This window comes from Daldinia caldariorum (genome assembly GCF_022478825.1).
Source record: "Daldinia caldariorum strain CBS 122874 unplaced genomic scaffold F4812scaffold_14, whole genome shotgun sequence".
In the NCBI taxonomy this organism is placed as follows: Eukaryota; Fungi; Ascomycota; class Sordariomycetes; order Xylariales; family Hypoxylaceae; genus Daldinia; species Daldinia caldariorum.
In genome coordinates, this window is record NW_025953050.1 from 406,522 (window position 1) to 429,962 (window position 23,441).

At 47.1% G+C, this 23,441-nt stretch overlaps 7 protein-coding genes across 7 annotated transcripts; 5 read left to right on the plus strand and 2 right to left on the minus strand.

The window, feature by feature from the left end:
* The first annotated feature begins 1,199 nt into the window (after nt 1-1,199).
* F4812DRAFT_106581 (uncharacterized protein) lies at nt 1,200-3,486 on the plus strand. Its single transcript, XM_047929315.1, has 4 exons — nt 1,200-1,768; nt 1,822-2,109; nt 2,161-2,291; nt 2,344-3,486. The coding sequence occupies exons 1-4, from the start codon at nt 1,492-1,494 to the stop codon at nt 2,899-2,901; spliced, it is 1,254 nt and encodes a 417-aa protein (XP_047787994.1). The 5' UTR covers nt 1,200-1,491; the 3' UTR covers nt 2,902-3,486.
* F4812DRAFT_106582 (F-actin capping protein, beta subunit) lies at nt 3,487-5,603 on the plus strand. Its single transcript, XM_047929316.1, has 3 exons — nt 3,487-4,097; nt 4,294-4,688; nt 5,165-5,603. Exons 1-3 carry the CDS (start codon nt 4,072-4,074, stop codon nt 5,554-5,556), a joined length of 813 nt encoding a protein of 270 aa, XP_047787995.1. The 5' UTR covers nt 3,487-4,071; the 3' UTR covers nt 5,557-5,603.
* Nucleotides 5,603-6,308, minus strand: F4812DRAFT_106137 (uncharacterized protein). Its single transcript, XM_047929312.1, has 2 exons — nt 6,265-6,308; nt 5,603-6,178 (listed from the first exon to the last, which is right to left on the minus strand). The coding sequence occupies exon 2, from the start codon at nt 5,986-5,988 to the stop codon at nt 5,650-5,652; it is 339 nt and encodes a 112-aa protein (XP_047787996.1). The 5' UTR covers nt 5,989-6,178; nt 6,265-6,308; the 3' UTR covers nt 5,603-5,649.
* Nucleotides 6,309-12,295: 5,987 nt separating this feature from the next.
* On the plus strand, nt 12,296-14,292 carry F4812DRAFT_107825 (uncharacterized protein). Its single transcript, XM_047929317.1, has 3 exons — nt 12,296-12,900; nt 12,969-13,269; nt 13,434-14,292. The coding sequence occupies exons 1-3, from the start codon at nt 12,696-12,698 to the stop codon at nt 14,056-14,058; spliced, it is 1,131 nt and encodes a 376-aa protein (XP_047787997.1). The 5' UTR covers nt 12,296-12,695; the 3' UTR covers nt 14,059-14,292.
* A 1,574-nt stretch (nt 14,293-15,866) lies between these two features.
* On the plus strand, nt 15,867-17,354 carry F4812DRAFT_437105 (uncharacterized protein). Its single transcript, XM_047934897.1, has 3 exons — nt 15,867-16,160; nt 16,257-16,429; nt 16,550-17,354. The coding sequence occupies exons 2-3, from the start codon at nt 16,376-16,378 to the stop codon at nt 17,132-17,134; spliced, it is 639 nt and encodes a 212-aa protein (XP_047787998.1). The 5' UTR covers nt 15,867-16,160; nt 16,257-16,375; the 3' UTR covers nt 17,135-17,354.
* F4812DRAFT_437109 (uncharacterized protein) lies at nt 17,355-19,051 on the minus strand. The gene is made up of 3 exons (XM_047934898.1): nt 18,691-19,051; nt 18,246-18,583; nt 17,355-18,083 (listed from the first exon to the last, which is right to left on the minus strand). The coding sequence occupies exons 2-3, from the start codon at nt 18,336-18,338 to the stop codon at nt 17,652-17,654; spliced, it is 525 nt and encodes a 174-aa protein (XP_047787999.1). The 5' UTR covers nt 18,339-18,583; nt 18,691-19,051; the 3' UTR covers nt 17,355-17,651.
* Nucleotides 19,052-19,091: 40 nt separating this feature from the next.
* On the plus strand, nt 19,092-21,475 carry F4812DRAFT_107930 (mitochondrial phosphate carrier protein). Its single transcript, XM_047929318.1, has 4 exons — nt 19,092-19,634; nt 19,817-20,125; nt 20,188-20,976; nt 21,064-21,475. The coding sequence occupies exons 2-4, from the start codon at nt 19,835-19,837 to the stop codon at nt 21,127-21,129; spliced, it is 1,146 nt and encodes a 381-aa protein (XP_047788000.1). The 5' UTR covers nt 19,092-19,634; nt 19,817-19,834; the 3' UTR covers nt 21,130-21,475.
* The last annotated feature ends 1,966 nt before the right edge of the window (nt 21,476-23,441 follow it).

The following is a 23,441-nucleotide window of genomic DNA, read 5'->3' on the forward strand; positions in this document are numbered from 1 at the left end:
CCTGTCAGTTATGTACGGACCGTTCCTTGTTTGGCAGACGGATCGCGATGTATGTCGTACGAAAACTGACCAATGCCATTACGTGCAACTAGGTAGGTAAACGTCAACGTTAACGCCAATAGAAGCGGGATGAAGCTCTGATGATATATACAACCTTGGCCCCACGGATTAGGTACCAGCAGGATCTAACTATCTACCTCAATTTAATAGGCAGTATACGAAATAGCCTAGCTAGCTACCTCTGAGAAAACAAGATAAGAAACGAAAGAAAGAAATTCGAAGACTTGATACTTCTCTTATTATGAAACTCGGTACGGTACCTATGGAAAAGGTAAAGATGAGATGATGTACGATCGACATTTACCGTTAGATACCGAATAGTGTTTCTGCAGCAACAAACCTAGGTTAGGTTAGGTTAGGTTAGGTAGCTTTGGGGGTGAGGGGGCATGCATGGACGATATGGCCGATTATGCCAAACTAGGCTTAGCCTATGTGGGTAGGCACCTATAGTTAACTCTACCTAGGTAAGCTTCCGTCCCAGGTTTAGTTAGGACTTCTAACTCCACTTTCCATCCAAGCTTTCCATTTTCTCTTCTCCCCCTCCAAAAAACAAATTCAAAACATCAATTCGAAGAAGCGCAAAAACTTCCCCAGCAAAAGAAAGTGGTGGTGGTTGTTGCCTAAGTGTCGGTGGAAGCTCAATCGCAACGCGGAACGCGCTTTTCTTCTTCTTCTTTTTTTTTTCTTTTTTAAGCAATACTTTTATTACGTATAGGGGGAATTGGAGCTTGTTAATACACACTATTATCATATATAAGAGGTAACGAAAAAAAAGGTACTACTATTGTTATCCCTTTTTTTTTGTCTATTAGCTTTTTCTTAACCTAGGTACCTAACTAACAAGCTAACCTAACCTCTCCCCCGTTCTAGACCCCCGAATCGGCAAACCTTGTTCCCGAGTTGTTGTCTAGTCTATATCGCGTGTTCCATTGTCGTTATATTCGCATGTCGGAGCTCCCGTAACTCGATTGGAATAGCTGTTGTTATGATTCGGTCCCCGGCGCATTGTAACACGACGTAGAGTAGGATCTCGACAAGCTAATTGAGAGAGACGCGCCAAGCTACCTAGCTACCCAGATATTTTCCCCCCTTCCCCCGCCACATCCGTTTCCGGCTTACGATCTTCTCAATCGCATCGCTGCCGAATCTCATCCCAACTTCGCGAGAGCTTCGTCCTTGGCATACGCAGGTACGGGGTTGGCTTCGGAATAGTTAGATACGCGCCTATTATTGCCTGATAGCTTCTCGCAAAAAAGAATTTGGCCAGATAATCAGGATCGATTGCGCAAGAGATTAGCGATCTCTTTAGGGCGCAATTTAACCTCTTACCAGCCATCGGCTTCGTAACAGGTACATAAGATAGCCTACCTGGCGCATCCAACCACTTCATATAGATATACATACCCGAATTGTCATTAAACGCCTGCGATAATGGCGACCGCTCGTAAGCGCCAGCGCCCGGAGGTAGAGGAGAGTCAAGCCGAATGTCCTTTCAGCGTTATTCATCCCGATCCGAACGAGAAGGAAAAGAAAGCGAAGCGTAGACGGCAGGAGTCAGAAGAGCATCCTCAACCTAAGATATTACTTCAAGCATCGCCTTTTTCGCCTATGGGAAAGTTTAAAGATCCTAATAATACTATGGACCGACATTATCAAGTTCAGCCGTATCAAAAGTGGATGGATATGACGCGATACAATAGTTTTGTCCGTAAGTCGCTTTAATTCCTTACGCACCTCGTAGTGTACTCACGGCGACTGTAGTGAATGGTGTTAAGTACTGGAGCGAAGGCTTCATCTTTGTTGCCAACAGTTCGACGATCGAGCGCCAGAAAAACCCGGGCGACACCCTGCAGCCGAGAAAGAAGTCAGACGACGATTGGGTTGCAAGAATCTTAGAAATCCGAGCAGCTGATGAGCATCACGTTTATGCCCGCGTATATTGGATGTACTGGCCGGATGAGCTACCCGCTGGCACACAAGACGGGAAGAAGCTCATCCAGGGGCGACAGTGGTACCATGGTGCAAACGAATTGATCGCGTCCAATCACAGTAAGGCTTGATACGCTTTCGAGTTTACAGGCCATCTCTAACAAGGCACAGTGGATGTAATCAACGTAGTCAGTGTTACTGCCCAAGCAACCGTAAACCAATGGGACGAAACAAACGAGGACGAGGTACAACCCGCGCTCTACTGGCGACAAGCTTTCGACGTCCGTAGTATGGAACTTTCCGTGAGTTTAGCTGGCGTCCTTTCGCATACCTCCATTGACTAACACAGTATAGTCCGCAGAATTGCGCTGCAAATGCAACCGACCCGAAAACCCGGATAAGAGGCTATTTGGCTGTTCGAACGAGGAATGTAAAAAGTGGCTTCATGATGAGTGTTTGGTACACGATGCACTTCTGAAGACGTACGAGCGCCTAGGGACCGACAAGCCGCACAAGCCCACACCAGTGAAGGAAGAGGAAGCTAGCGAGGCGGCTAAACGACCACTTAGTCCTAGCGAGACAGGCGCGGCACAAACAGCTGAACAATCGATCGATGTTAAGCCCGAAGAGCAGCAACCGACAATACAACTTGCTGACGTCGAAAACACTCTTCCGACTATTAAAGCCAATAACGCGAGCTCCAAGTCCAAGCAGAGAGGGCGACCTCGCAAGTCGGAATTAAACAATCCAACAGCAGTGAAACCATATGAAGGATTGTTTGCGGGTGTGATTCATAGTGACCGAAGCCCATCGGTCCTCGAAATCACCGATCTGCGAGAGAACGTGACGGGAGGAGATAAATCGTGGACGGAACCACTCCACTGTTTGATCTGTAATTGCGAGATCCAGTAGCGGATGGTATTAATTCGTTATACACACCTTAAAAAGTTGGACGAGTCTATATTGCCGTCGCTTGTGTTTTATCGGAGAGCCTTGTCCTTCCTGTCTGGCGTTTTAGGGAGCTGTTCATGATACCCTGCATTCCTTTGCGGGGTGATTGCTTTTGGATGTTCAGAGGATGTAGTAAGAAATTAGGTTGTGAGTTGCGGTAGCTGGAGTAGACTGTAGACTGCAGCTCCGAGCGAGGATGACGTGATGAGAGAAAGCTGAGAATCGTGGGTATCTCTAGGGGTAAGTAGGTAGGTGAAGCAGACTTGACAAGAGAATTAGGTATTATCGGATACATCTACTTGAAGGATGTAGTTGGCGTGGTCCATGCCAGTCAGTACGGTATAATCGTAGTAGTTCTCGTGGGTTGGCTTTCCGAGTTAAATCCTGTATATAGTACATATTAACCAAAGTCACCCGAAATCTACATTGAACCAGTTAGTTGCTAGGTAAAAGTGACAGGCAAGACATGTAAGCCAAGACTTTCACAGGTTTAATGAGATTAAGATCCGAATATCGTAAAAAAATTAAGACTTGAAAGAAATCCTATAGACTTAGGACTTGACTTATAACTTATATGGAAGGCCCCTCGAACACCAGGCAATTTGTTCAGTGTTAAGCTTAGATTATATTACCGAAGTTGCTAGTTATTTGTTTGCTGCTTTTTCAATGTCTAGTTCGTGAGTAATGTAGTAATACGGGATATATTATTATTAAAGCTGTCGAGGTGTGTATTATAGGTGTATTTGTTGAATGTACCTAAGATAAAATGTGTGTGAGGTTGTAAAGGACCTAACTATAGGGGTTTAGGTACATGTTAATACATGCTAGAGCTTGTAGCTAAACATCCACTAAACCGTATGGACAGCTTCCCCTTACTTGAAGTACTTACCATGTAAGGAAAGGTCCCACTTTTCAAACTAACCCCACCATCGACTTAAACGCCAACTGCGGTCGACTTTCAAATGTTTCCCCTCCAACATTTAAGAAGGATACCTACCAGGTATCTATCCATCTCAGCCACCGCTCCCAAACTCTCTTAGGTTGTCTGAACTGCCCCTGGGATCATTACGTCGTACGGCCCTTTAAAGAAACCGCAAATAGTATCACGAACCCTCCCCTCTAAGAATCACCATGGCCGACCCATTTGACTCGGCTCTGTACGTATTCCTCCCTTCCCCTAAACCGTACTTCTCGATGCCTTACTCTACCTATTTACCCAAAATATCCAAGGAAGACAAAGCTATATATATCTATACACCTCTCTCTCTCTCTCTCTATATATATATATATATACCTATAACAGGTATATGTAAAGTACAGAAAAACTAAAGCTAACCCTTTTCACTACAAAAGCGACCTCCTCCGCCGCCTCAACCCCAAGCACACGACCGCCCACCTCAACTCCCTGATCAACCTGGCGCCGGACCTGACGGAGGACCTGCTCTCGTCGGTCGACCAGCCGCTGTCGGTCCGGCGGTGCAAGCAGACGGGCCGCGACTACCTGCTCTGCGACTACAACCGCGACGGGGACAGCTACCGGTCGCCGTGGAGCAACGAGTTCGACCCGCCGCTCGAGGGCGGCGCCGCCTCCGCCGCCAGCCTGCCCTCCGAGAAGGTCCGCAAGATGGAGGTCCGCGCCAACGAGGCCTTCGACCTCTACCGCGACCTGTACTACGAGGGCGGCGTTAGCAGCGTCTACTTCTGGAACCTCGACGACGGCTTCGCGGGAGTTGTGCTTTTGAAGAAGGGTACGTTTGGTTTAGTAGCCTTTCATTTTTCTATTATTTATTATTTTGCTCTTTACCTGGCATGTGCTGCTGGGGTTCAATCTTTTTCTTTTGCTACACTTCTAGCTCTATATGTGCGAGTTTTAAGAATGGTCCACCGCCTTCGTTGCTGCTTGTCGATAGAATTGGAGCTACTTCAAATACCTAGCGGCTGAGGCAAGGCGAGTACAACACTATCCCTGAATTCTCAGGACACCCGGTGTTTTAAGTTGTCTTGAATTCTGAGACGTCGAGTCTAAGAATTAAGTGAAAAGACTGAACCACTTAATTGGGCCTAGATTCGGAGGTTACAGATCTTGCATCTCATATCTAAGACCACAAAGATGGCAATCGTCACCTACGGGAGGACAACCGACGTAATTGGCGTCGGTTATATATATACTTTCTCATATATCTTGAGTGAGATCTTCGCGGCTAATAAATTGCATCCGTATCAGAGGCGAGACCGGGCAGCGCTAGCGAAGGTGCTTGGGACTCGATTCACGTATTCGAGGCGATCGATCGTGCCCGTTTCACCCAATATAACTTAACATCTACCGTCATCCTATCGTTATCTGCGAACTCGAGCAGCCTCGGAGACATGGATCTGTCAGGAAACATGACCCGCCAGATTGAGATTGAACTACCGGCCGAGAATGACGAACAGCAGATTGCCAATATCGGCAAGCTCGTAGAGGATATGGAGCTCAAGATGCGAAACCTGCTACAGGAGGTCTACTTCGGAAAGGCTAAGGACGTGGTTGGCGATTTAAGAAGCGTGGGAAGCTTGAGCCAGGACGCGAAGGACAGAGAAGTTCACAAGGAGCTCGTCGGAAGCATGATGCGATAATGCGACGACTGGTGACATCGAACCATGGAGATGATGGGTCCTAAGATACGATTATGATACAGCAAAGGTTTACGTCCGGGCGGTGATTAATTCCTACGGGAGTCTCAGGTGATGATGAGTATGACAGCGATGACGAAAAGTTGCACGGCAGGCAGCAGATCGGAATGACGACCAGTCCACAGGGGTTTCGGAAAATATGTCTGACAGTCTGAGACCTGGTAGCTTTCGTGTAAGGTGCAGGGGAAAGAAAGAAAAAACATATCTTAGATTAGACGTGTGAGGCTTTTTGTCTGGGCACACAGTCTCGCCCCAACAGTTTTTGAGAGATTCAAGGTCCCCTGCCTCCCCACAAGAGATCTTTTTTTTATTTTGCTGGCTGGCTTGAGCGCGGAGTAGTAAGGTGATACCTAATAATAACAACTCGTTCGGCATAAGTTCTCTTATTATTATGATTTAACTAGGTATTAATAACTACCGCTGCTACTGCTGCTACTACTAACGTACGTACTCCGTATGAGATCGGTCGATAATACGTAATTATCTATCTACCTAACCTACCTAGGTACCTAGGTTATATACCCGGCAAAGAGAAGCTTCGAAATAAAATCTGGTTTCCTGGGTTCTAGACTTGTTAGACTTGACTTTTTTCGATGCTTGATGTTTCGATGCAAAGAGATGCGGAAACTCGTTATTGATTTAGGTACCTACCCTAACCTATTTATGGAGTCGGACGGACCTGTTTCGAGCGGGACAGAAGGGACTCAGCGAATTTCGAGAAGGGGGATGGATAGGTAGGTAACGTAGCGAGTCGAGTGACCCAGTCGGCCAGTTAAGTTGACCTTTGGGTAGATTTAGAAATTAAATTTTTTTTTCTGAAGGTCCCCCTTGCGTTGTTTTAGGTATCCCGGATGAGATTCCGGGCTGGCTGCGGGAAGGTCCGGCGTAGGTAGGTAGGTAGGTAGGTACCTAGAGAAAGTTTGGTATGTATGTATGCGCGTTCTACGATCGGGGAAAGGAAAGGCTGGGTGGTGGGTGGAGAGCTCGAGCTCAAGCTCAAGGCTGTGGAAGAACGTTTCCGTCTTGGACTCATTTGTTTCAGGGACGATGCAGGGCGAATGCAATGCCTGCAGGACGAAATACCCACGTCCACGGTTTTTTTCCTTCGGTTTCTTTATTTATTTTGTTTCATTTCATTTCATGCATCTTGTTTTTTTAACCGTATTGTTGCAGTAGTATGTGTATGTATGTATGGTATAGCCTGGACTTGAGTGGATATATGGGGGAACTACGTTACCACGGCTGAAAATTAATCAAATGAATGAATGAATGAGCAACTTGCATGGAAAGTAATAAAAGGTGCTTAACCTGGTAGAGACGTGACATGAGAGCCTGGGCAGACCGCGCCGCGATGGTTGCAGATACCACATTGTAACGATTAGTTTTTGGAGACCTTTATGGAATCGTTACTATTACGACTCTGGATAGTATGGATGTATTGTGTGTGTGTATGTATGCGGATAGTGAAAAGGGGGAATGAATAAGGGGGGACGAGATGAATCTTTTCTTCCATTTCTTATTATTAATTTTCTGTTGCATTTTGCTGCATTCATAATATAATCCCTCCCCTAAAGGATTCGTATTGGATGGAATTGGCAACGACGAGATGCAATGGAACATGACCACGTTTTTGCATCATTTCAATATACATATCAGATACCTAACTTAGCATATATGTGTGTTGCCTGTATCTTTCCCCCTTCCCCCTTTTTAAAACTAACAGAAAAAAAAAAGAAGGGGGGGGGGAGGGGGGATCGAGGATAAAAACGAGACAAGAAAAAAAACGAGTAAGGCTGCGTTCCGTTTTTCTAGCCGATGATCTTCGCTTCCAGAAGGAATCCAGATCGCCGATGGAAGAAAAAAGAAGGAATGGGGTTCTGTTCTATGTTCTATGTAAGGTACTGTGGACTTACGGATGGAGCCGTTCGTTGTTGGTTGTCGCGTGGTCCATGACACATCACCGGTTTTTAGTGAGTCCCGTCTTGGATTTACATTGGGTGCGTATGAGACCGTGTGTTGTTGTATCTTGTCTTATATCCATAGTGTTGGGCCTAGCGTGGGAAATGGAACATCGTATAGAACATTTAGAACAATTCGATTTTTTTTCTTTTTTCTTTTCTTCTTCTCTTCCCAGACCGCCATGTACAATAAATAAATACATATGTGACATGTATGAGGTACCTTACCTATGTGTTTATACCTACCTCATATCTCCACTGCCCAACCCAGACAAAATTCCAAGACCGTCATCTATCTGAAATAGCGTCATTAGGGATTTTTGAAAAAGGGAGGTCGATCAGGCACAGTCACAGTCACGGTTACGGGATCCCGTGAAGGCAATTAAAAAAAATCGAGGGAAAAAAATTATATATATTAACAGGCATAATGCTAGTTTCAGCGTTGGGGACGATCCAAAGCCGGCCGTCAGGGAAATTAGAAGTAGCGTATGAAATTTATATTTAGGTTCACGTAGATCTAGAACTCGGGAACATGCAGGTTAAAAGTCTGCGATAGAATAACCCAGTGCAACCAATTATGGTTGTCCATGTTTCGTTACGGGACTAACCTAATGTAATAATACTATACGGAGAACCTAGCAGAGGAGAATACGAGTGCCCTATGGTATGTCCCGCTGAGTTAGATACCTCCAAGTAGGTAGGTAAACTTACTTATCCACCACATGTGGACGTTGTAGGTAGTTCACATTCTCTATACTACCACTGGACTGAACTGAATTTACGCTACCTAACCTAAAAGGAGACCCGGAGGACGTAAGAATTATTCATCCTGCTTGAACTACTACGATCATCCTACGTTCACGCAGCCGGGGAAGGGTATCCGGTGCAGATGGAAGGACGCCCGAGAGAGTTTGGTTAGGTTAGGTAGGTAGGTATTTTATGTACAGTAGTTGCGTTGCGTTTGTTGTTCGACTCTGCCTCTTCTCTGCGCACGCGTCGGAAATTGAAGGTATCAGAGTCCTACGTCAATCAGGGTAAGCAGGTGTTTCTAATGCCTACCCTAGTGTTCCTCAGTGTTTACTTTCCCCTCCTGCACGTCCGTACATCGGTAGATATCTTTCGAGATTTGGGAAAACCCATGTATGAGGTACCTAACCTAGATAATGTATAATGTGAGAGATTTTGATGCGTACCTACATACGTACGCACTTACACAGCGTTCGCGAGTTTCGGTACGTCTCGCCAAGAACGGAAAGGGACGGAGGAAGAAAGGTAAAAGAGAGAGTTGTCGTTGGTCGACGTTTACGCCCTGTGGGAAGATGATGCGCACTGCATGGAATGCTTCTAGAAGGACGCTCCGCTTTCGCCAGGATTCGCTTCGGGTTGCTGGGATTTGTTTTGGGGGAGGGGGAGGGGTGTGTGCGTACGATACCTAAGGTATGATGGTTGCGGTATGTGTGTAGTGTACTTAATACCTTAGGAATGTATGTATTTCCGGGCCATTTCTAATGGGGAACATAAGAAGATCCAGGTAATAAGAAAAAAGAAAAGAAAAAAAGTAGCACAGATATGTCAGAAGATCAGAAGTTGTCTACCTGTTGTTGGATTCCCCTTGTTTGTATGTTCGGCAAGTCGGTAACTATGGGAAGATGTAGAGAAGGTAGGGGGTACACTTACTTCTGCACGGATGGAGATCGAAGTAGAAGTCGAACCAACGCCTCTTTTTCTTTTGCTTTTCTTTCCCCTTGTGTGTACACAGACAAGCAAGCCCCTTGTTTCTAAAGATTCGTATGAGGTTAGTCTAGTAGTTGGTAGACCTGCAGCTGAGGAGAGTTTACGATTGGTCGGGGAGGGTTAATTAATTGCAGCTGAGTTTACACGGCAGGACGGTTTCGGTACCTCTCTGCTAGAACAAACTTGGAATGTATGGACACACATAATTCGGGTCTCAATAGTGCTTACCTACTGGGAGGACCCTGCGAAGGGTGGTGTCATTATGAGGCACCCGCGCGCCGTGGTTATTATTGTTGTTGTTGTTGGTATTACCCACGTATCTACGGTTTAGCAAGACGAGAGAAACGAACGAGAAGGTTGTCCTGTATCCCAAGTACAATACGTACCTACTAGCTTGCGCACATACGATATGTAGGAATATGACACCCATCTATCCATCCATCGTAGGTTTTTAACCATGGGCCCCAGTCCATACCTTTATCTAAAAGTGTGTGGATTCGCAAGTGCCAGGAGGGGACTTTAGAAAAGCGGATATCTGATACAAGCGATCCTAAAAGTCCGGGGACGTTTGATGCTCAGGTGATCATGATATGGAGGCTTCTCTCTTTTCTTTGGGGCCGCACCTCAGGCGAAACCTTTCTCCGTAAAAAAAGAGCCTCTTTTCCTTACGTCGAAGCCGTCCCTGTCGTGGAAAAGTGAGCAGGCGGCCTGAGGTGACCTTGAACTAGGTCTATTAAGGCCTGGACTACGTACGACTGGATGGATGGCTTAGTGATGGTCATCTGATATCTTAATCTTAAGATTTGTCGGAAATACGTGCGCAATTATGTGTGCGATATGTGTAATATATTGTAATATGTGCAATATGTGGGAGTGTTATATACGTCCGAGACCGAATTATCGACCATCTACACGACAAGAACTCTGTGACGCTTCATACGTATCGGGGACTATGTCCGCGAGAATGGAACCCAATTATCGGCCGTGGCGTCATCAAGATCTAGACTACTTAAGGTGCTAGGTTAGAGGTAGCTAGTGTAATGAAGTTGAAGTCAAGATTGAAGTTCAAGACCGGACGAAATGGCTAATTAGGCCGGGGTAAGTATAACATAGTGTTATAACATAGTGTATGTATAGAGCATGGTGTTTGGCTGTTTGGTAGTAGTGCTGATACAAATACCTAATAGTCTGATAATAATGATGGTGATGGTGGGAATAGCCGAAGTTGCCGTTGCTAGTGTTATATACCGATCGTGAGCGCATTAATAACCCGCATTTAATATTGTAATTCGATATCAGATATTATATGTGTGTGTTTCAAGTTTAGCAGCCTTGCTACGTAGCATATACGTACATACATACATGAAGTATGTATGTTTGGATGTAACTTGGTATGTATACATGGGGGTATATATGCAGTGTTAGTAGCCTTGGTGTTTTGCCTCAGCTGGCTGGCTGGCTGACTGGGCTGGCTGGCTGGGTGCTATCTAACTTAGAAAGGGGCGTTTCCTTAATACATCTAACTTCGCACGTACATACCTTAGGTGTGTATGTATGTATGTAATGTACCTACTTAATGTATTTGATTAAGTTTGCTTCCCGGAAGTCTCTAACATCATGTCTCTTTTCTATCCCTACCTAACCTAGTCCCTACTTAGAGAGGTATCAGATCCTCAGCCATCCGGGGCAAGTAGAGAAACCTCGTCTTAAACATGTTATTCTCTTACCTCTAGGTAATATCGTAATTGGTGATGATGAAATTGTCAAACCTTAACCTCTCTCTTCTTCGAGTCTCTCTCTATCTCTTTATTGTTTTATTTTAATTATTTATTTCAATTATATCACTTCCTTCTCGTCATTTCCCTCTTATGGCGTAAGATACCAGGTAGGTAATCTAAGACGCATGGTCTCGTCCGTTTAATAATATCATATCAATCTTTGACACCCTTTGAGTTGCATCGCATAGTTGCTATAATTGTCCACTACGTGCGTTACGAGGCGGTGGCCGTGTTCATCCCATCTGCAATGTTATCTATACAACGCCATGTACGTAGTGTAAAGCGTTGCTCGACAAGTGCTCGGTACATTACACCACCTTCAACTTGTCTTTCCTCCCGTCCCGTCCTTAATAAGAAAGAAACATACATTTAGTCTAGGTTGATAACTTAGGTAAGTACCTAAAGGCATCTTCATCTTTATCAATGGTAGAAATTCTGCTCGTTGCTGACCGGCTACGTAGGAGGTAGGTATTGTACATAATACCTAAACCCGAGCCCGAGCCCCCAAGCGATCCCCATTGAAGAAAGGACAAGGGGGTTCGCAGCCAAGGTGCTCTTTTTAGCGGTTACTGCAATCACTTGGTGCATAAATGAACCATAAGGAGCAACCCGCTGGGACTCCACCAGCTTTCTCCTGATGCTCCATCGGCCATACCCATACCGGCCCAAACCTGGGCTGGCGGCGGTGGCGGCCTCCCCATGCGTACCGATCTACAGGACGTTACATATTGGAATTTCTCTTGCTTTTTTTTGTCTCTTTTCCTTTCCTTCTGTGACATTGAGGTCTGCAGATATCCCATACGTACATACATTAGGGTAGGTATGTATAATAAAACCAAGCCTCCCCTGCGTCACATTGCACATACGACACCATTTTAAATAATTTGTCTTTTTTTTTTTTTTTCTTGTAACTAATATTTCTACCTATCTGTCATTCTTCTCTAGAAAGAAGAAGAAAAAAAAGAAAAGAAGAGAGAGAAAAAATTGGGGTTGCACTAAACCATTAAAAGTATCGAAAAACAAGTGTGAAATAATCTTGATTCCTTCTGCGACCTATTACCTAGCTAGCTCTCTCTATCCCCTCTCGCTATCTCTCTCTCTCCTCTGTTTCCTGTCAGGTATATAGGGCTGGTCTGCTCTCGCTTGGACTGGATCCGCCCTCAACCCCCCTAAACCCGCGAAATGAACCAATATTACTAGCTTCGGGCAGCTGACACAACCTTCGACGGAGTTGGACGGATAGCCCCTTGCTCCACTTGGACAATACAGACAGGCATTCCCTTGGGTCTTTAGTACATAACCGCAGTGTCGGTGCTCAGGTTGTAGCTTGTTCGAGTTCAGCTCTTGAAAGTCCTCCAAGACCGGGAATCTCTTCCCAACAATAGCCTTGTCCACCTTTTTTTTTCTTTTCTTTTTTTTCCTCTTGCCTCTTGCCTCTTAACGATCGCGAACCCCTCGGAAGAAAAAAAAATTTAAGAAAATAAAAATAAAAATAAAGAAGAGTTATATCTGTAGCCCCGCGCCTACGTTGCGCTTCGAAGTCGTCCCTCGTCTCCTCTCCCCCTCTAATAAATACTACGCAACCTATCGAGTTATATCAACAGCGCACACAATGGCCGCAGAGAAGCCGTCGGTACTTATCATCGGCGGGCTTGGTTATATCGGACGGTTCTTGGCCCGATATATACACGAGAACGGCCTTGCATCCGAGATTCGGCTGGTGGATAAGGTACTACCGCAGCTCGCTTGGCTCGCGCCAGAGTTCGAGACTGCGTGCTCCTCAGACAGATTCATACAAGCAGACGCAAGCAAAGAGCGTAGGTCTTGGACAAAACTCTCCCGCCCAGGCTTCTTTCTCCCAGGTCGTACTAATACCAATGCGTAGAGGCTATGGGACGGATATTTGACCGGGCTAACGGTAAGACGTGGGATTTCGTGTTCAACTGCGGCGGCGAGACGAGATATTCCCAGGAGGATGAAGTATACAAAGTACGGTCTCTAGGCCTGTCGTTAGCAGTCGGTAAGGAGGCGGCGAAGAGGGGAGTCAGGTGCTTCGTAGAACTGAGCACGGGTATGGTGTACAAGGCGAATTCGTCGCCGAGCAAAGAAACGGACAAGCTCAAGCCGTGGAGCAAGATCGCCGTATTCAAACTCCAGGCGGAGGAGGAACTCGCCAAGATTGAAGGGTAAGTTTTAACACATCCACACACACATACATATATATACCACGCAAAACCACACACCACATACACGCACCCTTTTATATATATATATATACCCAAAATATTCGAGAAGAAAAGAAACGTCGAGTCTAACCTTAGGCTTTCTTCTTTATTTGCCCCTCGAACAGGTTAAATCTCGTTATCGTCCGATTACCCCACGTCTACGGCCCGTATGCATCCCAATGGGTGGCGACGGCACTGTGCATGGCGCGCGTCTACCAAGCGATGGGCGAGGACATGAAATTCCTGTGGACCAAGGACCTGTACACGAACACGGCGCACATCGACGACGTTACACGGGCGCTGTGGTCGGTGGCCGCGTGGTACGACGCGGGCAAGGCCAACTGGGACGCGAAGAGCATGGGGCCGACGCCGACGTTCAACGTGGTGGACAAGGGGGCGACGAACCAGGGCACGATCGCGGAGATCATCGGGCAGGTGTTCGGAATCGAGACGGGGTTCCAGGGCCAGCTGCTGAGCAACCTCGCGCGGCTCAACATGGACAGCGTGGTGGACGACGTGAACGACGACGTGCTGGGCCCGTGGGCGGACCTTCTCGCCGACGCCGGGATAACGCGGCCCGGCCCGCTGACTCCGTTTATGGAAAAGGAGCTGCTGAAGGATACGGACCTCAGCATGGACGGCAGCCGGCTGGAGGCGGTGGTTGGGTTCCAGTATCAAAAACCGGTCATCACGAAGGAGTTGGTGGAGGAGGTGATCGAGAGCTACAGGAGGATGAAGTGGTGGCCGTGATTGATTTGAGAGAGGGAGAGGGAGAGAGAGCAGCAGCACTACAATAACCATTACCATAACCATATCATACAATACCCAATACCTACCTACCATTGATGGTTTTTTGTTTGAAAGCTCGAACAATAAAGAAAGAGAAGAAGAAGAAGAAAAGAGAGAATATAACCTTACATACCATACCATATCATACCCTCCCCAAAGAAGACATTTCCTAACAAAAGACATAACATATACTTACAGCCACTACCTCTGAGAAGCTCGCCTTCCGAAAAAAGGGAACAGCGAGTAAATCATATATGCATAAGCAGGCCAGACAGCTATGGCGATCCCAAATCCCTCCGAGCCTAGGAAAAGGGGGAAGTTTTTCTGGTTGCCAGTGATGACTCCTATGATAACGGGTCGACGACGGATTTGGAATTGCAGGCGAATGGTAGGCTATAATCGTCCTTACTATTTTATTTTATTTTATTTCATTTTTCTTTAAACGAAAAAAAAAAAAAAAAAAAGGACAAGACAGGACAAGAGAAGACAAGACAGGACGGGACAAGAAAAGAAAAGAATGAACATTTTTTCTGGTGTACAGGAGCAGAAGACGGGGGCGAGACACAGACAATGTTGCTATTGTATGTATGAGTAGGATATCCTCGTGTTTATTTTTCCTGATACGTTTTTTTCTCTCCCTGTTTTTTCTTTCCCCTGTCGACTAAAAAATCACACACAAACATCCTACGCATGTATAAAACCAAAAAATCCTAGGCGTATGGACAAGGGGAGGCTTTTGTTGTCGTTATTGTTCAGCCGTACTTAGACCTAGGAACTTAATTCATTCTAATAAGAAAAAAAGACATTAGAGGCTCAAATCTTTCGAGCAATGCTGCTTGTTGGTTGGTACATGATGGTGATGGTGATGGTGATGATAGGGAGATAGGTATGCCGTACGTGAGCAGGTAACGTTTCCAAGCCGCGCGAGCAGGAGATGTATATTCTTACCTGTTGGTTGCAGATGCGATATCTTTCTGTTACATGGCTTGAAACCCTCAAGAACCTAGATGGGAGGTTGAGTAACGGCTAAGACTTTGAGGAACATTCATTCTACTTAGAGTTACCACCTTAGGAGGTACGTAACTGTGTTTCTTCTTCACTCTTCTACTTTCATCTAACTAGGTAAGTAGGTGCCTACCTCCCAGGTACCTAGGTAGGTATGTTTCCCGTGAAAGCCTTGGGAGTTGTCTCCAATATTCCAGAGAACATAAACATACAGACCTTGGATATCAGCATCGTCCAGGTTGGGGAGGATTAGCAGCGCTAACAGGGTAGAGGAAGATGAAATAATGACGAGGGCCTGTATGTTACGCGTCGCTTGCTTATCGTATCCCGGACTCTGGAGATGATGGGCTGGTGGAACCCTTGATCTAGGTAGCCAATGCAATTTCGATATCCCACATCCCCATCTCCATCCCCATTCTCACCCCCATCTTCTCTTACCGATAAAGCATACCTAGGTGCTTGGTAATATCGAGGTACTAGACTGACTGGGCAAACGGAGCAATTTCCTAGGTTCATTGATGTATTATATGATGTAAACCGTGGATGGCTTCTTTTCCCCTTATGCCCAAAACCCTACCAGGTAATAAAAAAGCTCTAAAAGTCGTTTAGCGCGACCTACCTACCCCGCATACGGTACCTGTATTGTACCATACCTAGCAACCTTTCGCATTGCTCCCCCCAAAATCAGGTAGTTAATCGACCCCTCCAAAATGCAGAGTCGGAAAACAGAAAACGGAAAACGGAAAACGGCCGACTTGTTTAAAACGCAGGCCTGACAGGTAAAACCTTGGAGTTGCGTCATGCCGAGGACAAATACTTACCTAGGTACCTACCTAAGGTAAGGTACCAGAAGCATATGATTGCTTCCAAGGTTGTCAGTCAGCTTGAAAAACCACTACATAATTTAGGTTGGTAGGTAGCCAGGTATTTGTTTGCTTCTTCTCTTTCTCTCTTCGCATTCTTTTTTCCCCTGGTTCCTGTTTAGCTAGTTGTGATAGCTCCCTTTTTTTGGCGGGGGTCTATTTATACATACATACATCTCGCATAGTCTCGCATAGGTATGTATTATTGTATTGTACGATGCGATGCGATTTGATTTCCCAATCCCTGGGCTGTGAAGTCAAATTAAAACTAACTGATTCTCGCAAATCCAGCCTAGCTTGGCGTCGCGAACTGCTTCCCGTGTCTTATCTTTCGTACAGTTAGTTATTTAGTCTTTTATCCCTCCCTAAAGAAAAAAAAAAAGGAAAAAGAAAAAGACAAAGAAAACGCCATGGCGGCCCCGGCATCCAAGACAATTGGTGATCTGAACGGGAAGTGGGTTCTGGTAAGCAAACCACCGCTCCTCTCCTCTCTTTTCCCTCCGACCTACATGTACCTACATAATGTATACCTATACCTATATACATAATAATAAGATCTTCTAACACCCGTCCTCCTCCTCCAGAACAAAACCCTCTCCGACCCCGTCGACCCCGCCCTCTCGCTCCAAGGCGTAAGCTGGCTCGTGCGCAAGGCCGTCGGCGCCGCGACCGTGACCCTCGACACGAAGCAGTACCGCGGCGCGCCGACGCCCCCCAACGCCTCGGCCGAGCCCGTCACGCGCGTCGACATCCAGCAGATCGCGACCGCGGGGCTCAGGGGAACGGCCGAGAACCGGTGTCTGGACTACGTGTTCCGCGAGCACAGCGACTGGCTGTTCGGGAAGGTGCGCGGGCGGAGCCGGTGGGTCGGCGCCGGCGAATTGGCCGCGCTCGTGGAGGCGGAGGACGGGGAGTTTAGGAAGACGGGCGTGGTGGAGGATGCGTTTGTTGCGCGCGATTGGTTGGAAGGGGAAGAAGAGAAGGGCGGGCCCGAGGGCGAGACGCATATCTTGAACCACGTCGAGAGTCTGGATGCCGGGTGGACGGCGCTGCAGGTCTGGGGGTTCCAGAATGTCGGCGGCGAGAGGAGGTATGTCCGGAACGTGGTTGTCGCGAAGGACGGCAAGTTTGTCAATTTCAAGATGGTGTACGACTGGGTCCCTGAGTAAATCTGGGACAGATAGGTATCTTAAATGAGGTGAGGTGAGGTATTGCTGCGGTACTCAGTACCTACCTCCCTTGCGGCGGTCTCGGGTGTTGAAGGGCACTGGAGGTTTTATCTAGTAGCTGGGTGGAACGAGATTATTCGAGTGTGTGATATTTAAACCGGGGGAACGATTCAAATGTCTATATATTACCGAGCATAGCTCTTCACGTTGATTCGCAATATATGTTACGTTGAGTACAATCTTTTGCAATTTGGTCATGCTCGACTTCGTCCTCTATTCCTCTCCGAACGAAAGCCGTATAGCAAAATCCAGCACCCCACCCCCCTTCAGCCTCAACCGTGACATGGCTCTGTAACAATCTCGAGCTCGGGCGCGACAAAATAGCTTCTTCTTCTTCTTCTTCTTCTTCCTATGGTGCCTTCATCCTCATTAGCCCGATCTCAAACGTAATTTACCATACTTCTTTGCGATACCGAATCCCGATCATCCAGGCCCTAATGCAATCGATTAAACCTCCTCACGCCGGCCTCCTCTTCACAAACTCCTCCAAATCGCTACGCGTCGCGACGCCCAGCACGAACCTCCTGTCCTCGTCCGTCACCACGGCGAACTCCTGCTTCTGGCCGGTACCGGTGCCGGCGCCGGCGCCCTCGAAGAACTGCTCGAGCTCCTCGAGCGGCGTGGCCATGGTGATGACCTTGTACTTCCTGCCCTTGCGCTCGAAGTGGGCCATGGCCTTGGACACGGGGTCCTCGGGCCGCACCTTGCCGGACTCGAGCTGCGCCTGCAGCGCCGGTATCGCGACGTACCCCAGGAGCGCGCGCGTGTCCGAGTCCACGACCGTCAGGTGCGTGTAGTCCCGCTCGAACGCGGACATGAGCGCCAGCGAGATCGGGTCCGAAGGGTTGAGTGAGAGGGCCGCGGGCGGCTCGAGGTCTTGGACCGTTGCCTGTCGGGCGCCATGGTTTTGTTAGTATATATGTGCCTCTAACGTACCTAACCTAATATAATAACATTTGTCTGATATTATTAGGACGACAGAGATATAGAGTAGGTTTAGGTAGTGAGTAGAATTGGGCTCGAGTGTTTCCGGGACGACGTTGTAACGTACTCCTCTATACCGTGAAGACCATTTCGAGACGAACGGCGTGCCTCCCAGAGCCGACGGACCGACGTGTGGAGAGCTCTTGATCGTCTGCGCCATATCCGGACGATGCTGTGTATAGACTTGACGATCTGGGTTGGAAGGTTCCTATTCCTGTCCTGATCTTTGGCACAAGAAAAAAAAAGTGCTTATTAAGAGCGGTGTATTCCGATTCGTACAAAAAGGAAACAAGTCCTTATCTTCCCTAGCACAACCTTTTTCTTTTCTCGCCTCGAAGTATGTATATATTCTCCCAATAACGATATTTAGGATTCGTTTCGGAGATAATTTATTAAAAACGGTTGCTAGTAATGGATGTATGAGTAAGAAAATTGGATTTGCTTTAGTTCGTTCTTTCAAGGGTGTGGAGTCTGAGAACGACGGAAGATATCACGAGCTAGCGGTTACTGACTTGGAGATTTCGAGGTGGGGCTGTTTTGGATGCCCCACGGTGATAACGGAAGTTTTAACGCTTAGGCACCTGGAGATCTAGGTGAGTAGGGGAGTGCATTTAGGTACATTATTTCTTTAATAGGTGCAGTATGAAAATCACTCCACAGAATCATAGGGGATTAAGTGCTGGAGAAGTGCCGGACTTCCTAAACGTAATAATTCCAACTGCATGGAGGTAATATACCATTAAACATATCCCACAAGAAAAAAAAAAACAATGGGGTAACAGATAACTCTACTATTCCCAATTAATCAAAAGAGGTAAAAAGGAATCAAAAAAAGGCTCATTTCCATTTCGCCTTGATAACGTTGGATTAGGTACCTTATATATGGATTCACATTAGGTACCTACACGAACTGGCCGAACTTTGCATGTGGTCAGCTTCTGTAAATTCAATGGCTTTAACCCCCACTAAATAGGAAATCCAGTTTAATGATTGGGCGAAGCTAAGAATTAAGGACGTAAGGCAAGTGGGCTTATAGCGGGCTTGTAGCGGGCTGATGGGGTAAAGCTTCCTGCCCTACCGACCTTGCCGACACCCCTCCGACGTCACTAACACCTGAGAGAGATTTCCCTCGATGAGAGAGGTAAGCAATTGTATTGGATGTCTACCTCGACAACCTTGGTAGTTAAGGTAAAAACCATACCTTATCTCCGGTCGCATCCTTTCCTTTCCTTTTTTCTCCCCTTGTTAAAATCTTTTGAGCCTCCGGAAAACATTTCCCTCCCGTACAACTTTATCCTTCTTATAACAACGGCAATTGTATTGTCTTTTCGAATACGCAACACGTCAGGTCCTCTCTTGTCGCAGTAGATAGTACCTTGTTTGGCATTGGGTTACTGAGGTTTCCGACCGACCTCGCATTGGTAGAGATAGAATAATATACCCGCAAGAGAAAACGGTACGTTACCCGTTGGACCCGTCAAATTATCGTGACATCTTGCTTCACTGAAATATTATCCGAGCTTGAAGGTACTGCGTCATAAAGCGACGTGCTTCAAAGCAACTGTCAATATCATCATCACCATCATCAATTGCAAGATATCCCGCACTGACTGATCAATTCTGACTGGACAATCCTAGATATAATCGTCCGTCAAAATGTCGTTCTTGTTTCCTAACCAGCATGTCCTGCACCAGTCCTTCGGCTCGCCGTTGAACACTAAGGCGCGGACTGCTCCTGCTACTACGGCCACTCCGTATCAGGCCCGCCTGGAGCTCTACTCAGCGTACTCCGTCGTTGATGATGCGAAGAACAAGACAAAACAGCTCAGCGCCGAAGCTCAAAAGGAGCTCGATAAAGCTGCTAGTGCTGCCAAGGGCGAGAAGAAGCTGGAGCTCTACAGTCCTACCTTCTACGCCGCTGCCACATTTGGTGGTCTTCTTGCCTGTGTAAGTGAATAGACTCACTAAGAAATTGCCTTCGAAAACAGTATCTCATGCTGAAATTATAGGGTCTGACCCATACTGCTGTTACTCCCCTAGATCTCGTCAAGTGCCGCCGACAAGTAGATCCGAAGCTGTACAAGGGCAACTTTCAGGCCTGGGGCATGATTCTGCGACAGGAGGGTGTCCCGGGTATCTTCACAGGTTGGAGCCCGACGCTTTTCGGATACTCGGCACAAGGCGCGTTCAAGTACGGCTGGTACGAATACTTCAAAAAGAAGTATTCTGATCTCGCGGGCCCCGAGAATTCGTACAAATACAAGACGCTACTCTACCTATCTGCTTCCGCCTCCGCTGAGTTCCTTGCCGACATTGCTCTGTGCCCATTCGAGGCCGTCAAGGTCCGTATGCAGACGACAATTCCGCCGCCGTACAAGGGTACCTTTGACGGCATCAGCAAGATCACGGCGGCCGAGGGCATCGGCGGACTGTACAAGGGTCTATACCCTCTCTGGGGTCGTCAAATCCCCTACACCATGATGAAGTTTGCTTCCTTCGAGACTATCGTTGAGAAGATCTACGAACGCCTCCCAGGCAAGAAGAGCGACTACGGCGCAGGCACCCAGACTGCAGTCTCCTTCACTGGTGGATACCTGGCTGGTATCCTCTGCGCCATTGTCTCGCACCCTGCTGATGTGCTAGTCAGCAAGCTCAACGCGAACCGCAAAGCCGGCGAGGCCTTCGGCGCCGCCGTGGCCCGAAACTACAAGGACATCGGCTTTATGGGTCTATGGAACGGTCTACCTGTCCGAATTGTTATGATTGGTACCCTCACTGGTCTCCAATGGATGATTTACGTAAGTGACGAATCCTCGAGTTTTTTTTCCTTCTGCGGGGACCGGATCCGTTGCGGTCGACTGGGCGGTGAACTAACAATGTAATAGGACTACTTTAAGATGTTCATGGGCTTCCCGACGACAGGTGGAGCCGCACCTCCGGAGAACAAGTAAACTCGAAAAGTCTGAAGAGCGACGCTATATGTGAGCCATACATAGGCGGTGGATGAGTTGGTGCATGCGTTGTCGTGATATTTGCTGATCCGGTCGGTCTCTTTTGCCTCCTTTGCTGTATTGCATCCCATGTTTCGGTAAATCTTAACAGTCGAGTTTGCCTAGGTTCTGGCCGGGGTCTAGGCGCTTGCGTTGACTGCTGGCCTCCCTTACGTACATAGTTATTTTATGTCCTAGAAATGCTTCCTGTTACTATCTGCTAAATATCCCCTTGTCGTAAAATCGCCTTGAACTTATAGATAGTGTAAATTAGTTGTTTCGTTCCTCATAAACAACAATGATGTTTTCAAGTCTCGTATGTCTAGGTACTGTGTCGATATGGTCATCTGCGAATGAAGGATGTCGCGGTTCGTTATAAAAGCGACAGTAGTTAAAAATATCTTGTGGTTAAAAATATCTCTCTTAGGAGAACCAACTGATGAGCGATCCCTTGCAGGAATCTACATCTCATCGACTGCGTGCTAAAGGCTAAAGCGGATATGAGTAGTCAGAACGTTGTGGTAGCCCGGTCTAGACTCCTCAATTATGAGCATGATTGGATCGGGACACTGCTCATGTACGCATATAGTGAGGTCACAACTCGTCGAATGAGAGACATGATATAGCCACCTACCTATGTAATATATATAAATTCAAAACAAATTCATATAACGGTCATGATTTTGGATTGGATTAACGGTGTCGAAGGATTCGCCGCTACATATCTCAATATATAGATTGGCGAATAGGTGTATGTGGTAATATATATGAAAATGCAACGCTGATAGGTCGCCAGCAGTGATGGTGACAATTATCATATCATGGTGGAGCGGGGTACTCAGCTGCTGTAATTTAGGTTGCTTGAATTTCCTGGGAAATACCTACCTGTAGCGCAACGTATCAGTCCAAGGTAAGGTCGTACGGGTACGCATGAGCCATGTAGCCCGGGCTTCTGTATCTGAGCCTTCTAGAAGGAGCCCTACGAAGGGGACAGCAGAGGATATTTTGCAGCTGGCTGGTCAGCCCTTGCAGGCCTGCCACATGGGCTTTGAGCTTAGTATTCAAGCCGCGCTGGGCGGGATTGGCTATAGACGCCCGCGTCGCTGCATTCCGTCATCGTGCGTTTACCACATCTTACGGGCTGCAGCTTTGCTCGTGAGAGGTTTGCTCGTTGGCTGGGTCCTGATGCAAAGCGGCCCTTTCTCGGTTCTGTCGTGCGTGCTGATCGTCCTGGAATCGCGCGAGTGACACAGGAAAGGACAGAAAGCCAAGTGGTCATTAGTGAGAACGGCTACGAGAGCTTAAGCAACCTACGGCATCTCACATTTTTTTCACGTCAGTTGCCCTCCTAGCTGACGCTCGTATTAGTGGTTAGGAATCATCACTTGACAACAACTGCGGAAGGCGGATAAGCACACGGAGGAACATTACGATGTTATTGCGGTGTGTTTGAGTTGTTAGTAGTCTTCGCTTTTTCCGCAATCGAGATGGAGTATGGGCCGAATGCATTCGTCAACCTTGGGGGCTGATCCATCTTTACCTTTCTTGGGCGCTTACAGGACCGCATTTAGGGGTTCAAGGAGCGATTGTCGCCAATTGGTAATTTGGCAAAGTTTGGTAAGTTTGAACCAGGTTTGGGCCAAGCATGACGAATTATCTCTGTTCTTGTCTAGGAGTTTGCCCGCTCGCATACCATACTGTATGTCACGACCGTTGTTGGCGGTTAATAACCCCACAAAGGCAAAGCTCGATATACAGATGGCCCGAGGATATTTGTAGTACCTAGTACCTACATAGTCCTTGAGCTAGGCAGTTAGTATCACACTAAATGAACAGGGAATCGATGCCTGCGGAGAAGAAGCCTGATACGATTTGCGGTAGCAATATGCACGTAACCGTCTTACATGCTGGTGATTAGCTGATGGCGGAAGTCCACCGCATTGCCGTAACAGTTACAGTAGTGGTTGTTACGCCCGTGTATTGATACCGGGTTGTCAGATCGGCGTACTTTCTCTTCGTTTTAACTTTGTCGTCCCTAAATCGGGAAGAAGATTGGAAGCATAATGGAAGTCGTCCGTATCCGAACCATTGGGACCAGTCGTCCATAGTAAGGTAATGTTGATCACCTTCCCCTTCAGGTATAGAGCTTTGGTAGCGGTCGAACCACAAACGACGACGACGCTTGGCTCTTGTTAGAAGCTTGGTGAGTGGAGCGCTGAGACATAAATTGGAAAAGGTTCCATGGCTACCATCGAACTGAGGTCCTGTTCTAT

Excerpts from the sequence above, each read along its gene's own strand:
- F4812DRAFT_106581 (XM_047929315.1), top strand. The coding sequence starts at position 1,492 with ATGGCGACCGCTCGTAAGCGCCAGCGCCCGGAGGTAGAGGAGAGTCAA. Across the intron at positions 2,110-2,160 it reads ATTGATCGCGTCCAATCACA|TGGATGTAATCAACGTAGTC; the intron begins GTAAGGCTTGAT and ends AACAAGGCACAG. Across the intron at positions 2,292-2,343 it reads TCCGTAGTATGGAACTTTCC|TCCGCAGAATTGCGCTGCAA; the intron begins GTGAGTTTAGCT and ends AACACAGTATAG.
- F4812DRAFT_106582 (XM_047929316.1), top strand. The coding sequence starts at position 4,072 with ATGGCCGACCCATTTGACTCGGCTCT. Across the intron at positions 4,098-4,293 it reads GACCCATTTGACTCGGCTCT|CGACCTCCTCCGCCGCCTCA; the intron begins GTACGTATTCCT and ends TCACTACAAAAG. Across the intron at positions 4,689-5,164 it reads AGTTGTGCTTTTGAAGAAGG|AGGCGAGACCGGGCAGCGCT; the intron begins GTACGTTTGGTT and ends CATCCGTATCAG.
- F4812DRAFT_106137 (XM_047929312.1), bottom strand. The coding sequence starts at position 5,988 with ATGCCGAACGAGTTGTTATTATTAGGTATCACCTTACTACTCCGCGCT.
- F4812DRAFT_107825 (XM_047929317.1), top strand. The coding sequence starts at position 12,696 with ATGGCCGCAGAGAAGCCGTCGGTACTTATCATCGGCGGGCTTGGTTAT. Across the intron at positions 12,901-12,968 it reads AGCAGACGCAAGCAAAGAGC|AGGCTATGGGACGGATATTT; the intron begins GTAGGTCTTGGA and ends ACCAATGCGTAG. Across the intron at positions 13,270-13,433 it reads GAACTCGCCAAGATTGAAGG|GTTAAATCTCGTTATCGTCC; the intron begins GTAAGTTTTAAC and ends CCCCTCGAACAG.
- F4812DRAFT_437105 (XM_047934897.1), top strand. The coding sequence starts at position 16,376 with ATGGCGGCCCCGGCATCCAAGACAATTGGTGATCTGAACGGGAAGTGG. Across the intron at positions 16,430-16,549 it reads TGAACGGGAAGTGGGTTCTG|AACAAAACCCTCTCCGACCC; the intron begins GTAAGCAAACCA and ends CTCCTCCTCCAG.
- F4812DRAFT_437109 (XM_047934898.1), bottom strand. The coding sequence starts at position 18,338 with ATGGCGCAGACGATCAAGAGCTCTCCACACGTCGGTCCGTCGGCTCTG. Across the intron at positions 18,084-18,245 it reads GGTCTTCACGGTATAGAGGA|GCAACGGTCCAAGACCTCGA; the intron begins GTACGTTACAAC and ends GGCGCCCGACAG.
- F4812DRAFT_107930 (XM_047929318.1), top strand. The coding sequence starts at position 19,835 with ATGTCGTTCTTGTTTCCTAACCAGCATGTCCTGCACCAGTCCTTCGGC. Across the intron at positions 20,126-20,187 it reads TTGGTGGTCTTCTTGCCTGT|GGTCTGACCCATACTGCTGT; the intron begins GTAAGTGAATAG and ends CTGAAATTATAG. Across the intron at positions 20,977-21,063 it reads GTCTCCAATGGATGATTTAC|GACTACTTTAAGATGTTCAT; the intron begins GTAAGTGACGAA and ends ACAATGTAATAG.